We start from the raw sequence: 16,474 nt of genomic DNA on the forward strand, positions 1-16,474 counted from the left end.
TTTTTTTAGGATGCTGTATATCTTTACATTAACTCTGGATCGTATGATCATGTCTGTTTTATGAGAGAGTATATGGAAATTACAGTCAGTTAAAATTGCAAAAATGGGCATTCATGTGTATTTGGAAATAGAGCAAAAATAGGCATATCATTTATTTGCTATATTCATTATTTACACCTAAATAGAGCATAGTTACCCCCCCCCCAATCCACACACACACACACACAACTTTTTTTAGGTGAAGAATTTCAATTTCTGCAATTAAAGACCTTAAAAACAGAGATACAAATGCATGGAGCCAATCTATTCAACCACAACCAATAATTTTCCATTCAAATCCTTAATTGCTTTTCCTGCACTTCAGTTGATCACTTACTCAGCTATGCAAAACACTTACCCTGACTAAACAATGAAGTGAAAACTAAGAGCGCATTATGGCAAAGGATTTCTTCTGATGGAATATTTTGCAATTATGAAGACCGGCACAAAAAAAAAAGAAAATGGCTTCCCGTAGCTGTTAGTCCGTACAGGAGGATTTGGATCTGAGCAAGTAATAGAGTAGGTCAGATAAACCACGCAGGGCCGTAAACCTCTTCGGTGCAATATATATATAAAAGTAAATACATTTTAAATGCTTTTAAAGGGATTACAAGCAATTACAGCTTATAAGGGGATAATTAATATTGTGGGAAAGAAATAAATAAATCACAAATTAATTGATAAATAAGGAATGTGTACGTTTTCGCATAAGTAAATCCTGCATTCATAGCTGTGTCAGTCTCCTAAAACCATTGCTGTTGCACGCATGATCTGCCATCCATTTGTCTCCATTAGCTGTGTGTAAGCCCGATAAATAAACTTTGGGTTCCTAAAATGTATTTAAAGCGCCATAAAATGCCAATAAATGCGCAAGACTGCTGTGTTTTGAATTAGAAACGCTTCTCCTCGCCAAGAAAAATGAACAGTACCGCGCATGTTAAGTGCCAGGGATCTGCCTAAGCTATTTCTCTTTCCCCTGTGGAGAAGTGTTGCGCGTCTCAACCAAACACCAAATGGGAGTTGTTATTTTTGTGCGTGTGGACGTGGTGCTCGGCTGGTATAATGTCCAGCCGTCCCTGGTGTCTTTGGAAGCCAATTCAATCTGTTGATTTGTGCAGTTGAAGATTTTTGAGGAGTTTCATTAGAGTTTTAATTCCATTAAAAAAAAAAACTTAATGAAGAACAGAATGCAAAACAGCTTACTTACTTACTAGATGTATTATTCAAGGTTTTAAGTCACATTCGATGTTTTCTACATCGTTCTGGAGGCAACAGACTTATTTCTAGAAGCTGCAACCCTATCTGCTCCAGGATTTATTGTTTTCCGAATATGTCTGACACTCAGAGCCCGTGCTTCCGCGCCTCTCTGAGGAGGTCAATGAGAGTCAGTGCGGGGCTTCTTTAACCAAAAGGGCCCCTGGTTCTCAGGTATGTTAATGCCTCAATTAAACGATTGTAGAACTTTGCAAAGTTTTCATTGCCTACGTCGCCAAGAACTTGTTATCAGGGCTGTAAGAATCCTCGATCCGCCGTTACGAAAAGACAATAAAGAACTTTATAGTCGACAAAGCAATCCCACTCGCGTGTCATTTTCTGTTGCACATAAAAGCAGACAAAGCAACGGAGCTTGTTGAGCGGAATTAGGACTGAAATGGCGATCCTTTTTTTCTTTTTTTCCCTGCCGTGTCTTTCCTCCTCTCCTCCCAGTGTGTTCTTTCATCACCTCATTTTGATTTTGCTGACGATGCGTTGCCTCTGCTTTTTCATATTATTTTCTTTTTGATCCTGGCTGATGAGCGCATCCCCATCCCAAGTCTCTCTGCAGGCCTCCCCGCTCTCTTCCTCACTCTCAGATGTTGAATAATTTGCAGAGTATCAACCGGAATAATGATACATTTTGATCAGGCTGTCATAGTTATGTCAACTTCCAGTGATTAACATCACACCTCGCAGATCCGGAGCCGAAATGACATCTACGTCTTTCTAGTTTACTCTTGATAGACTTCTTAGGAACAACCATGAGCAATAAGCACATACAAAGACCACGGCAGCCCCGATAGGGGATTGATTTTAACATTACATGCGTGCACCGAAAGGAAGGACCTGTCAGATAAATACCGTCAATGCAAAGTGTTTTCTTAATTTAAGTTCTTTACAAAATGGGTCACTCGGTGGACTAGTCACACAGTATTAACTAGTGGTTAAAAAAACAGGAAAGATAAAAATAGTAAACTTTCCCAAGATAAGAGCACTTATTTTGTGCCAAATTGTCAATCACCAAGGTTGTCTTTAATTAGCCGATAATAGGATTCCTAGGTTTATGTGGAGGATGAATGTTTCACACTGCTAAGCCATTTAATTCCTGTTTCGCTTGATGCATGAAGCTGCTTGTTTCCTTGTTTGTTTGGCATTCCAGCTTTAATTAATGCCAGTTTGACCTTGTATTGGCTTTAGTTTTCTAGAGAGTAATATACATATGAATTGTGTTGTTTTCTCACAGAGAACAAAAATGCGCGGCGCGGCTCTCGAAAGTTTGCTGCAGCACTGCCATCTGGAGCAAGCCCCCGAAATCCTTTAGAATGTGACAAGCCCAGATCAAATGATTTAGGCAAATCAATATGTGTAATAAAACCTCAAAAGAATAACCAATACTGGTACACCAGCACCCTCAGCATGTTAAGTTGTGGCTGAGACTCTTCTGTGCTAGGAACATACCGGGAATGTATACGACCATGTTTTTAAATCACTTTTTTTCTTTTTGATTTCTGTTTTGATATTCATGCTTTACACTTTAAGAGCCCCTGTTTAAAAATGCACGGTTAAATAAACAGTCATTACTGAGAAACATCACACTTTCCTTGTGGATGTTTATTTATTTTTCATTAACATGCTTGAATGGTTTTTAAAGCCCTTCCTCAAAGACACCCATCTGAAGAAAAGTATGACCCCCAAATATCAGCAGGCGTGTTTAATAAAGCCATAAGTCCTCTGTACTTTGACTTCACAGTAGATCATGCATTTAAAAAGCGTTTTCTTCTTTTCCTCCCACTCCCCTTCTTTCCCCTCCTGTTTTTTCCTGGGGGTTGACACGTGAAGGACCCAACCAATGGGTACTACAGCGTAAACACGTTTAAGGAGCACCACTCCACCCCCACCATCTCTCTGGCGGGCAATCAGACCACGGAGCTGCGCAACCCCACCGCGGCCACCACCGGGAAACAGCGGGTCCCCACAGGCATGTCCTTCACCAACATCTACACCACCCTGGGCGCGGGGCCCAACCGCCTCTATGACTACAGCCAGCGCTTCGTGCTGGGCATGGGCAGTAGCTCCATCGAGCTGTGCGAGCGCGAGTTCCAGCGGGGCTCCATGAGCGACTCCAGCTCCTTCCTGGACACGCAGTGCGACAGCAGCGTCAGCAGCTACAGCAAGCAGGACGGCTACGTGCAGTTCGACAAGGCCAGCAAAGCGTCCGCCTCCTCGTCCTCCCACTACTCCCAGTCCTCCTCCCAGAACTCGGACCTCACGCGGCCCCTGCAGAAACGCATGCAGACCCACGTGTAAGCACCGAAGACGGAGAGAACGGAGCACGAGAATATGGAAGAGAAGGACAGCAGTCGTAGATGCCCGCTTCAGAAAAACCTTGGGGGGTCACGTGGATATGGGAGCTTCTTAAGAGCACATTGCTTTTGTTTTTTGGTTTGTTTGGTTCTTTTTTGGTTTTGGTTTCTTCATATCCTTCTTGCGTTGTATTTATTTGGTTTTAGGTCCAGTCGAATTTGGTTTTTGTACAGCCTGCCCAGGAGGCTTCTGCACGTCCATTCTCAGTGAGGGCTTCCTCCTTGTGCATCTCCGAGTCAGCCCTTAGAAACGACCTGACCTGCTGACAGGTAGTAGAAAGAGAAAAGCTGTGGCCACTTCCGGTGAGCCCAAGCCTGCATATTTCTGCTGAGCTTGAAGAGTAGTGCTGGCCCAAAACAATGTGTGGAATTCATACCAGCTGAAGAGCATTTAAAGATTATCAAATGTCTAGCTAGAAAACATAACCTTTTTCCACTGCAAGGTTCTCTTTATGGGTCAGTACTCTCCCGGTCTCTTGCAGTTTGAAGCACAAACACTTTTATCAATGTTTCACAGCATATTTGGCCAGGACTCATAAACCTTTTCCACCTAGTGGGGCAGGTGAAGGTGTCAGTAGCTGGTTCCCAAACATGAAACCCACAGACTGTCTGTTACTACTCTGTTACTTCACAGAAAAGGAAGACACAGGAATGGTAGTAAAAAGAAAAGGGTGACTTGTTTGGAAATTAAACTGGATCATAATGCAGAGAAGCTGGAGCAAGAATTAATCTGGCCGTGATATTCTACCTACTCTGTCTGTTTGTTTTTGCTTTTTTTTTCATGATTAATTATAACGCACAATACAACTAGAAACTAGATGTTTCCTTCCACAGGGAAACGGACCAAACACAAGAAACAGCTAAATGCACAGGACACAGGATCTCCAAGCACAGGCAGCAAAGAAGAACCTTGGATCAATTCGATAGTTTCTGATCTCAAAGCTTTCCATTCTGAGCTCCATTGTACCAAACGAATAGTCCATCCTTGCTGTTTGTCCCCCACTGGCGAGGCTCTCCTGTTCTCTGTTCTTTGCAGAAATGGATCACAAACACACAGATTGAACACAGTGAAAGCGGAGCTAGCTTCAGCTCGACCGTGCTCAAGTGTGCCTACTGTGCCGGGAATCAGGGGCATCAGAGCCAAGGAAGGAAGATTGTGAACAGGACTCTACACTCACATTCGCGATGTGAAGTCTCTCTCGGATATCTGGCACTCCTTCACTGCCCACTGGACAACTGGGGAACTGAAAGCTAAGCTGAAGCCTGACCTCTGCTCATGCGGCTTTCAGGCAATCCAGTCTGTAATGGAAATCATTTTGTTTACATTGAAGTTGTGTTACCCAGCAATTTCCAACTGACGATTGCCTACTGAGTTAGGGGGGGACATTCATTTAAAAATGAAAGGAAGAAAAAAAAGAAACCCTAAACAAAACAACCTCTGTATAAATATATCTTTGTTGTACTGTCCTCCGCATAATCTAATGTGAACGAGTTGTGTCTCTCTGAGCCCCATCATAAGATGCTGTGTGGGTTCACAGTTGGAAGTGAACGCGCTGTGAGTTCATCTCTGGTCATAAAACACTATGACAATAAAGTGGCCAGGATGTAAAGAGCATATTAAATCCCCCTGTTAACTGATTTCAGTTGGAACCAAACAACAACAACGAAAAGCCAATACAAATGTAATTGGTAATGATTAAACTAAACAGACAACTGTCACCATCCCCACTATCGACGCAGTGCAGGATTAGATAAGACAGAAACTACGCAGGACATCGCCAAGAAAAACACGGACTTTATTATTTATTCATTTTTTATTATTCATAATACATTCTAAATTATGATAAAATGTATTATATATAACATCAAAATGGTTGCATTGGCAGGGCTTTCATTACTCATAATATCGTCAGTGCTAGAGTACCATTTGATCTGAAACGCAATGGCTGCCGCATCGATAAGGCTCGGGAATCTGATCAGAGTAGCGAATCCCCCCTAATCTTACTCCATGAGCTGTCACGTAAAACTAGAGTAAAATCTTCGCCCAGCGCATCAGCAGCATCACAAAGCGCTGAACTGGTTAGGCATCAAAGAAATCGTTTTTAATCGCTGTCCCAGCACATGAAACCCAGCGAAATTCTCACAGGAAGCAGAGGCTGCATAATAGTGCGGACATAAAAATAAATAAACGAATCCCAGGACGATATTGTTCGTTACATGTAGTCTGACATGTTTCTTCACGGAAGCCTCTCACTCCCGCTGTGGCGAAGGATTTAACCACGGCATCATAAAAAATATTTTCTATTTTTGTTGAAATGTACGCCCCCCCTGCCACCTCACTTGTTTCTTTTAATATCTATAATTGATTTATTTGATTTCAAATGCTGGAGGTTTCCTTTTTTATCGTTATAATTGGGAATGTAGGAAAGAGAAACTGTCATAGCCATTAGAAAATCATATTCCTACAGAGAGGAAAACAGGCCAAGAGAGGAGAAGTGTTTTGTTCTTGGTTGCCCAGTAGTTGCTAACACCTTGTCACCTAGAAATGTGACTTTTGATTCTGTTATTTTGTTTTGTTTTTAGGTTTGGGTACAAGCCTCTGTGTTTTCTTTTATTTCTTTTTGTTAATGTGACTAAGCGGTGAATTATTGCTGTATGCACTTTATCTATATAAATATGTTCAAGACATTTCAATGGGTTTTATACTTGAGTAGTAGTGTTAGCCGTACGATGGGGTCAAATCCATTAGTGAAATTGAAAACAAAAAAAATCTGTTTCAGTGCAGATAATTCACATCGGACTGTGATCTGCTGTAAATATGTCTCTAATGCTTTATTACATCATTTAGCTTTTTTCTTGGTCATTTTATATTTTAGAAAAGACAAAAGAATCATCAATGCACCATTATATAGACAATCAAAATGTTTTTCCTCTTCTATAGCTCAACAAAAAAGACACCCATGTATGTCTGTGGGTTTGAACGATGTTGGTCCGTTCAGTTTAAATCATTTTCAAAGGAAACCTGGCAGTACACTGGCTACGTTAGGACAGCTGCAAATTGACCTGTTCCGAGTATAGAGTCTACCTTTGTTTTAAATATACTTCTTCATGTTATTATTATTATATCTCTTGTTCTTGTTCTTCTCATTGTTATGAATTAGTTTGAGAAACAGTCTCTCCACAATGTGTTATAAATGGTCAGCTTTGACGATATGGTGTCGCCCTATACATATTTTGTTCTGACCGTTAACCCCCCGGTGAAATGGTTAGTAAAAGCTCCTTATGCTGTTCATGACTATAGTGAGATTCCTTTTTTGTTCCTGCGGCTGAGAAGACCAGCTTTTCCCTTCCCCATTTAAAGCCGTGACCTCGGACTGTACAGCAATAAGCCTTAGGGGATCCTTTCAGAGCTGCCCTCCTCAAACTCCTTTAACTAAACACGGACATTCATGATTCTTTAAAAGAAATCTCTGTTGCACCTATACAGACTTGTGCATTCTCACCTGCCAGTTATGAGGACTGGGCAGCAATGTCTTTCCGCCGCTCTTTTCTGGGCTTGGATAAAATAATCCTTGAGGAACTGTTCACGATCTTTTGCCCTCATAATAAGTCCAACTGTTTTTCTATAATACTCTCAGCTTTCTTATATGTTGTTGCCCAGTATTTTAAAGTACAAGTAATTACTTTTGCGCGGGTGCTGAGGAAAATAAATCTTATGGCACATCTACACTAAAGCGTGAAATAATTCCTATTTTTCCCTGTCGCTCTTTGACAGATGGTCGACTTTTCCCTGAAAAGTTCTTAAACGCTCAGATCTCGCAAATCCCCCCCAGTTACGGGCTGCTTCTGATGTAATTCGGCTCTTTTCAGCACATCTAAATTTACTGTGTTGCTCCTCTGCCCAGAAAAGAAGCATTCCTTCAATAGCGAACAAAATGGATTAATAATTTATGCCTGCTGTTTTGCCGGGCTCCTTCGATGCCACATGTACCACATTTATCATAAACTCTCACAGGAGAAATGAATGTCTAAATGGAAAATAATAAACTCTTTTGCAAATCTAGGTTTAGGAAGGTTTGTTAAGTACCAGCTGTTCACATTTGATAGGATAGTCCCAAATCTGATTTGTATAATAAAAGATACATAAGAGGATGTTGTGTGCTATGTGTGTGTGTGTATATATATATATATATATATATATATATATATATATATACATACAGATGCATTTATAGTCAGTATTCCCCACTGCTTCCATTTATTTTCCACATAAGGGAGAGGCTGTTTCTTAGGGAAGTTTAAGTTGAACAACAGACATTTTGTTTCACCATTAATCCTCCCTGTACAACTTCATTACCTTTCTGGGTATGGGTTACCGAACTCCACTGCAGAGCCCATGAAATCTGCTGCACAAACTGACTTTTACTTTTGAAAATCCATGCTAGTCACCAGCACTTTACTGACACGCATCCCTGCCTGAAATGTGTGGTTTACCGTGCTCGGGTCCACGGTGGGCCCGGTGTGGGTTCACAGCCCAGAGACCGCTCTGCCGGGTCCGCGGTGGGCTCGCGAAGTGTGTTTTTCTGAAACGCTGAGATGTGATGTGTTGTTTCATATGCTGTCGATGCAAGAAGAACAAAATACGGTCGACAACCTCGGTATGAATTTATATGCTTATAGGACTTTCTAGGGCATATTTGTTTTATAGAAATCCATCACTTGTCAGTTCTTTCAATAATATGCTAAATAAAAAAAGCTATATACAGGAAGAGTACCCAGAATCGATGTATAGTCAATCTGACCATATATACAGAACAACAAAATAAAAAGTAAACCACTATTTTCATGCAGTGGCCCTCTCTGTAAAAATCAAAAAGAAAAAAGAAAAAAAAATGTATTTTACCTGTATTGGTCTGTGAATCTATGATGCTTATGCTCTGTATATTTTTGGGGGAAACAAACGACAAAAAAAGAAAAAAAAAAACATGAGAAAAAAAAATCGTATCTCTTCTTTGTTGTCACTGCACTGTTGGCCAGAGTCCATTCTGTTGGGAAATGTTCTTCACCGTGGTGAGCAGCACAAACATTCGCACTTCATCTTCACCCTCATCCTCGGCAGGGGAGCCATGTGAGACGCGCCCGTCCCCGTTTGTAGAGAGTTGACACAAGACATGGTTGTGGCGGTTTTGTTTCCCATTGCCCTCTGTCTCTCTCTCTCTTACTCTATTTATTCGATTGGTCTATCTATCAAACTATCTGTCAGTCTGCCTGTCTGTGCTATATATTGAGAGAAAAGCTGATGTACAGATTGACAGAGTTAGGATTTGTCCGTTATATGAGCCGGGTGCATGCAGCCTTTCTCAGAAACGTTTCAGGTACCCACAGTTCACTTAGTGGCATAGGTAGGTCCTGCCAGCATATCCAATTTGAAGAAAAAATGTGTACAGAAAAAGAACAAGTGGTGGCACAAAAAGTCCAGCTTATTTTCCACTGCAAACTATCTCTCTTGCACTGGGCGTTCTGGCATGCTTTACTTTATTGTGTTTAGACTGAAAAGTGAAAACAGCAAGTCTGATGTGTCCTCAAACCCGCCCCCCCGAGTAAAAGCATGACAAAATAAATACAGCAGGAAAAAGTTTGAGTACAAGCTTAGAGTGTGTGTAAGTAATGTGTTATAAACGTCTTATATCCCACATACATGTTTTAATCTTCTGTTTCTCTGCATTTTAAACAGTATTACTGAAAGCCCTATTATGTGGTCTCCTTACATAAACTTCAGCCAGACCCGAGCAAAAATGAAAAATATCGCATGGACACAGACAGGCTAAAAGACACAGTAAGCCGCTTTATCTTGATTATTCTGTGTAACCCATGAGCCTGTGTGTTTAGCATCAGTTGGGTTCCTCCGAATGAATAGTCAAGCTGTTCAGTTCCGTACTTAACCAGGTAATTGATTTAGATATGCAGCGAAGAGCAGGAGAAGAGATTTGCAAGTCATTCCTAGAAAGTCCCAGTCAACCTCCAGCCTAGAAATGTCCCCTTGAATACGAATACCCGGCGATACATACTTAACGCTGTAAAATAAAACACTGGAGAGAGATCAAATGGAAACTACTGTGTAGCGCACTGCAGATTGGATTGTTTTAGACCAAATGTATTGTATATTTTCTCACTATACCAACAGAATGATACATATTCTCCTCTGCAAATGTTTAACAATTGGATTGAATTAAAATAGTCTTGGGCAACACTGTTTGCTTCTGAAGTGGAGAGCTCTGTTATTGTGCAGGTATTCATGCCCAGCACAGTGTCTGATCCACGTAGGGGATCCCAGTTTCTCAGGCCTTAATTTCATTAGTACAGACATGCAGGATACTGTACTCATGTCTGGGTCTAGCAACTTGTTAATGGCGCAAACAACATTATCTGTTTGTGGAAAATGCAATTGAATGCATCAAATTAAATCAAAGGTGAGTCTTTTATCTGTCTGACAGTCATTTGAGGGAAATCACCTTCCCTCTATCTATCGCTCGTGATTAACTTTTCACACCTACCGGGGAGCCTGCCGGAGCCTCGCTGTGTTTCAGAAGAAATCTAATGAGAAAGAACGACAGAGAAAAAAACACTCCCTTTGCATATCTTCTGATGTTGATTACAAATCATGCTAAATTAGAGACAGCAAACTCCACTTTGAATCCAATTAATCGACAGTCCAAATTGTTTATTTTAAACAGTTCCCCCCCCACCTCCTCATATGCTCCTCTTGTTAGCGAGGCAGAAAACCTGGATTTTGTTTTTTTTTCAAAACAGTCACGTTCTGCAGAACTTGGTGGCCTGATCTCTATCTGAAAGGTAATTAACTTAATGATGTACACACAGGTGTGCGTTTGTCTCTATACTTAGATAGTGCTGCTAATGAGTTCTATCAGACCCTCACAGAATAAAGCTCGGCTAAACTCACGCTATTACTGGAACATTTGGTTGGAAAGCTTCACAAAATGCTTTTCACAAGGCAACTATATTTGTCAACAACGCCCCCCCCACACCCCCTCCAATGAAATCAGTGGCCAGTGATGCTAACGCCAGCTTTCCTCTCACATTCACATTCTGCAGCCCTAAAGTAATTGCTCGTAAAATGCCTCCCTTGCTATCATTTGTTTAAAGACAGCTGTTTCAGAGGAAAGCTAATTTCAGAAACATCTGTCTTTTATTAAATTATGAAGCTTTAAATTAGAACCCTACCCCCCACCCTCCAACTCACACACACATGCCCCCCGGCTCAATTCTCAGAAGAAATGCACGTTTCTCGCTGTGGAATTTACTCATAAAACACTCGCGCAGATAGGGGTTTATAATAATATTCCTGTGGCATTAATTCTGCACAAAGTAAAACCTTTTATTGTTCATAAATACTTAACCTGGGTGATTTTATAGCTCGTGGGGGAGGGTGTATATATTTTTACTTCTCTCGTATGGAAATAAAACCCTGACTTTCACCATTTAAATATATGGAAGAAGTGAAAAGCAACAACTAAATCTCCCTCCATTTCCTTTAAATCTCCAGACTTGAGGACTCAGTGTTCGAAGTTATAGATCGCAAACTCTCCTTTTTCCTGTCACACCAGGGGAGTTAAATCCTTAAATGGGATATTGATCTATAGTGAGCTTCCCTCTTTTAAAATGTGTGCATGTCTTTATGTGTTTTTTTTTTTTGTTTTTTTTTTCCAGTATTGTTGTTTTAAGGAATTATAAAGATAGTGTGGGTTGTATTGACCTTACTTTAGGACAAAGCATTCCTACCTATTATTATTCCCGATTAGATAAAAGTTTACATTCAAATGTACCTAACTGTAAATGTTTGTAGTTAATAATCATAATAATCATATGAATACAATAAGGATGCACATTAGGAAATTGATCAAAGCATATGGCCTGGCTGGCTAATTACAGAATTGATTTTGGAGCTTCTTTCACAAAATAACAGTGCCTTCAGTTCTCGGACTGGAATAGGAAAAACAAATTAAATCGAAACTTTTTTTTTCGCTTAAGAAAGGCAGCAATTTTAAGACAATGGGAGATTTTCAACTTAATTACATCTTCCATCATTCATTCTACGTTGTACAGGGTGGGGGAGCAGAGGAGGTCTTGTCGTTGCCGCTCTACATACATTAAAGACTGGTGAATACCGATGAAGTGTTGGGCCCTTAATAAACTCTCGGTATTGACACGCGTGACAGATGAAGTTTCTCAATAGAAAACGCAGATAATTTACTGTCAGTGTACTTATTGACATTGTGTTAATGCCGAAATGCGCTGGGCTGCAATCCAGAGAATAAGTCAACAAAACATGGCGGTGTACAGAAAGGTGCAATATGTAATTAACTTTGCCAATTGTGTTTCTATAGCACTTATACAGCGAGGCTTTAATACAGCTGGAGACGGCCTCTGAGCTATAATGCAGAAGCATTGAAATACAGACTATAGAATATAAAAATTTCTTAGATTAAGTGAAGATGTTTATTACACAGCCTGACCTTTGAAAATCGGAGGTTTATTTATTTTTTGTTATTTTTTTTCAGACTCTCTGCCTAAGAAATCCTGATAAAAGTCAATGCCTAACATTAATATATAGGAAATAAAACATTGTAAAATATGTAGTCATCCATTACCACTTACAGTTCTATATTCCCCTAAAATAAGTCGATGTAAACAGAAATAGGCTTTTTGTTTACACAGGTTTTTTGTTTGTTTTTGTATAGTTTTTTAAATATTGACCATGGTCAACCAACTAATTAATAAAAAAAAAATACTTATATAAGTCTTAAAAAGCAGTATAATTCCTTTGGTTGTTAATAAGGACACTTTGTATAAATACACAGGCAGTACTCTAAGCTGTAGTATTAGAGATCTTTAGTCCTGTCCGCACAATAAAAAGAGCAGTCAGCTGTCTAAGGGTGACTGGAAGAAATACACTGGCTTTCAGGCGAGCTATTAAGTCTTGAAAGAAAAAAAAAAGTCCTGGCATGGATGCATGTAACTGCCCACTTCCCAATCTTAAAAAAGAACATGACTGTTGTTCTTTAACTCAGAAATTGTTATTTATTTATTTATTTCTGAATAGCAGACGCCTTCCTTTAGAAACAAAAAGTTGTCTTTCGAGGGCTGTATACAGCTTCATGATTACACAATTATACTTTCTGTTGCATGAAACCTCTAAAAGTGCAACACAGGCGTTTACAGAATTAACTACATATTGGGGCGTTGGCTGTAGTTGCCACCAGGGGGCTGCGCTTGTTTGGAGACCCCCCTCAAGTGCAGTGTGGTATTGAATTAGCTCTGCAGGCAGGGAGGAGAAGGGGGTCAGGGCTTCGGTCAGGCAGTGTCAGCGATCACAAACCCGGGGGAAAGACCCTGTGTGTATCCACTTCTAATCCACCTTTTTCTCTCTGAGAGTTGGTGGCTGTTTTAAGGTTTCTCGGTATCATCTGGCTGCATGCATCAGGTTCAGATTAGGAGGTGAGGGAAGTCTGCGTTGTGGGTCAAAGACAAAAAGAAAAGCGATGGAGTGTGACAGCACCGGGCGATAGCAAACTCACTTTACTCCCTGGCCTCGGAGCAAAGTGCTCAGCCAGGAAATAAGGATATGTAAATCGCACCACCCAAGATGGTATTGAGTTATTGACAAAGAGAAAAGATACCAAGGAGGACGGCAATGTCAATTCCATTCAAAAATAGCCTGACAACATCTGGGCCGAAATGAGTCAGAGGCAATTTATCCCGTGACCTTTTCATACAAGTGGCAAACATTTGACCCATTTTCCTCAGAGGTCAGCTCTCAAACAGACAGTTCGCCCAGAAAAAAACATATTTTGATTTTGAACACTTGGTTTCTTATGCTTGGTTTGTTCTATCAGAGAGAGAGAGAGAGAGAGCAAAATACAGGATTCTCTTTATTCGAAAGATATTTTACCGCCACGGAAGAGGAGATCCCTGTTATGTTAAGTTAAAGCCAGAGTCCATCTTTCTATCGCAGTATCTTGACATTAGGATCATTAGCAAAACCGGGAGTGATTTTTCCTCAATCGGAGCTGTGAAACATTGCTTCCCCCTGGTGGTTAATCCGTGCAATATCATGTCGAAACATTCCTCTCTCCTTTTGCACATATATCACTGCAATTGGAAAGTAAGAGCAGTTTTGTGTTTTCAAAACCACAGCTTCCTGCACACCTTGTCATTCCTGAGCTATAGCACACAATGGCAGACTGTTATATTCCCATCCGCTCCGATAAACATTAATATGACTTGTCTGTAACACCCAAGTAGGGTGCTTTCCAAGCGAAGTACCTAAATGAACTGTGAAGGACTCAACCATCCCTTGTGGCACTCTCTACGCACAACCATGATCCCATCCTTTATGCTGCCCAGGCTCTGGTTTGTCTGTGGTGTGTGTGCGTGTGCGTGCGTGCGTGCGTATGTGTGTGTGTGTGTGTGTGTGCCTGTGATTGTCTGCCACCTACTTCACAACCGCTTTCCCAGTTGCTAAAAGCGTTTCTGCCGTCCTGTCTGTACTCAGAATTACCTTGCGCGGGATATTCTGTTTTTCTGTACCTTCTTTTGTTTTCCAGTTTCCTTTACTATCTTACTGTGTTCCTGTCTTCTGCTCCGCATGAGACGCAAAGCATGGATATTCCAATAAATCTATTTATTATACTAAACAGCAATGCCTGTCCTTTATTTGTCTTCGTTTCACTTATTTTTGCATGCCACCCTTTTTGGCCACAAGAACCAGCTTGTTGTCCTACTTCTTTTCTGTTCTTTAATCCCCTTCCTTCTCCTACACATTTATTTATTTACTTTTCTATTGATTGACTCATTTTAGTGGCACCGGTGTGGTGTCTTAGAATAATTCGCCAGCTTTTCTGGACAGGTTGTCAATCTGTCATCACAAACAGTTACAATGGCCCAGGTGCATACATGAACAGAAAAACAACCAACCAAACAAATGAACATCAGAAATAAAGCAAAACTGGTCTGTAAGAAATCAGTGAGTTAATACAAGAGACGTCTGTGGTTATTCAAGCAGCTCTGCTCAAAAACAGGCTGAGTCATGATCCGACGCGATGGCAAAATCTCCTTCTCGGCTTTGTGAATTCCCTCCATAGCCGCACTGCCAGTGAAATGGACCAAAAAGATGTATCTGTAAATACTGTTTCATTTGAGATGTAAAATGGTCACAAGTGTGTGTGTTCTTCCTTAACTTTCAATGAATAACAATAAAAAAAGAAAAGAAAGCGAGGGGAGATTATTTAACTGGCCCTGTCTTCAAACACAATCTCTTTTTTTATTATTAATGAATTCAATTTTATAAGCATTACTCAGGACCAACCACCGAGACCAACCTCCACCAGACTGCTATATCTGAGTGATTGTCATCTGCCTTGATGCAAACAATTACATTTGGTTATAAGCTGATCAGTTTATCCCGGTTTGCCTGCCCATATGCCATTGCCCACAGGTTTGTTTGTTTATCATATCAGAACCGGACATCTGTACAGCCAATAAAACCTTTTTATGCCGCACGCCTCCATACACACACACACACACACACCAGTCCATTAAGATCTAAAAATGCATGAGTTTTATGTGTGTCCACTATTTACATACATCTATATTCCGATACATATAGAGCTGCATCTGTTTCTTTCTTCTCTCACTCCTTTATGTGAAAATTAATCTATCCTTCTCCCCGTCTGCCTATATAATCCATCAAGGAAGTTTTCTGAAAATCCTATTTAATATCAGATCTGCAATTTTAATAGATTCCCGAGTATATGATCCAAAACAATTTCCTTTTACACATCTAAAGAAAATGATTGAAGATCAAAAGAATAAATATCATGCTTAAATACTGTAGCTAATGATGCTATTTAAGAACTAGATCTAATTGCAAAATAATTACAAAACTACACAACATAACAAAGCTCAAAGGGAGCCAAATGGGTAAATATTACATTTGAAATCAAGCACTTGATTGTTTTTTGCTGTTGTTGTTGTGGTTGTTGTTTTCAGAGGAACAGTTTAACAATGAGTTACTGTGTGTATCATACAAATAGTTTTGCATTATTCCAATACTATGAATATACAGATGGGTGACAAATTAAAGGAAAAACCCACATAAAGTGTCTCAGTAAGGTGTTGGGCACCACGAGCCCCAGAACAGCTTCAATGCTCTTGGCACAGATTCTAGTCTCTGAACTCTACTGGAGGGATGGACACCATTCTTCCAAAAGATATTCCCTCATTTGGGGTTTTGATGATGGTGGTGGACAGCGCTGTCTAACACGTTGGTCCAAAATCTCCCAGAGGTGTTCAATTGGGTTGAGATGTGGTGACTGTGAAGGCCACAGCATATGATTCACATCATTTTCATACTCATCAAACCATGCAGTGAGCCCTCGTGCCCTGTGGATGGGGCATTGTCATCCTGGAAGAGACCACTCCCATCAGGATAGAAATGTGTCACCATAGGATAAAGGTGATCACTCAGAATAACTGTGTCATGATTTGCAGTGACCCTTCTCTCTAAGGGGACAAGTGGACCCAAACCATGCCAGTAAAATGCCCCCCACAGCATAACAGATCCTCCGGACCCCCTCACTGTAGGGGTCCAGCAGTCAGGTCTGTACCGCTCTCTTGGTGTCCCACACATGCACTCGCCTACTTGTCCAGAACACGAGCCAGTTGAGCATCTGTGTGACTGAAGCTCCTGCCATTTGTGCCCCAATAATGACCCCTCTGTCAAAGGCACTTAGATC

At 40.7% G+C, this 16,474-nt stretch overlaps 1 protein-coding gene across 2 annotated transcripts in view; it reads left to right on the plus strand.

Moving 5' to 3' along the window:
• kirrel3a (kirre like nephrin family adhesion molecule 3a) overlaps positions 1–14,851 on the plus strand; it is a 196,278-nt gene extending 181,427 nt beyond the window's left edge. For both annotated transcript variants that reach the window (XM_066709784.1, XM_066709792.1), the window contains exon 15: positions 3,136–14,851. In XM_066709784.1, the coding sequence (XP_066565881.1) occupies positions 3,136–3,603 (468 nt within the window). In that variant the 3' untranslated portion in view covers positions 3,604–14,851. The remainder of the gene's footprint in view (positions 1–3,135) is intronic.
• Positions 14,852–16,474: the final 1,623 nt, after the last annotated feature.

Source organism: Amia ocellicauda, chromosome 1 (genome assembly GCF_036373705.1).
Source record: "Amia ocellicauda isolate fAmiCal2 chromosome 1, fAmiCal2.hap1, whole genome shotgun sequence".
In the NCBI taxonomy this organism is placed as follows: Eukaryota; Metazoa; Chordata; class Actinopteri; order Amiiformes; family Amiidae; genus Amia; species Amia ocellicauda.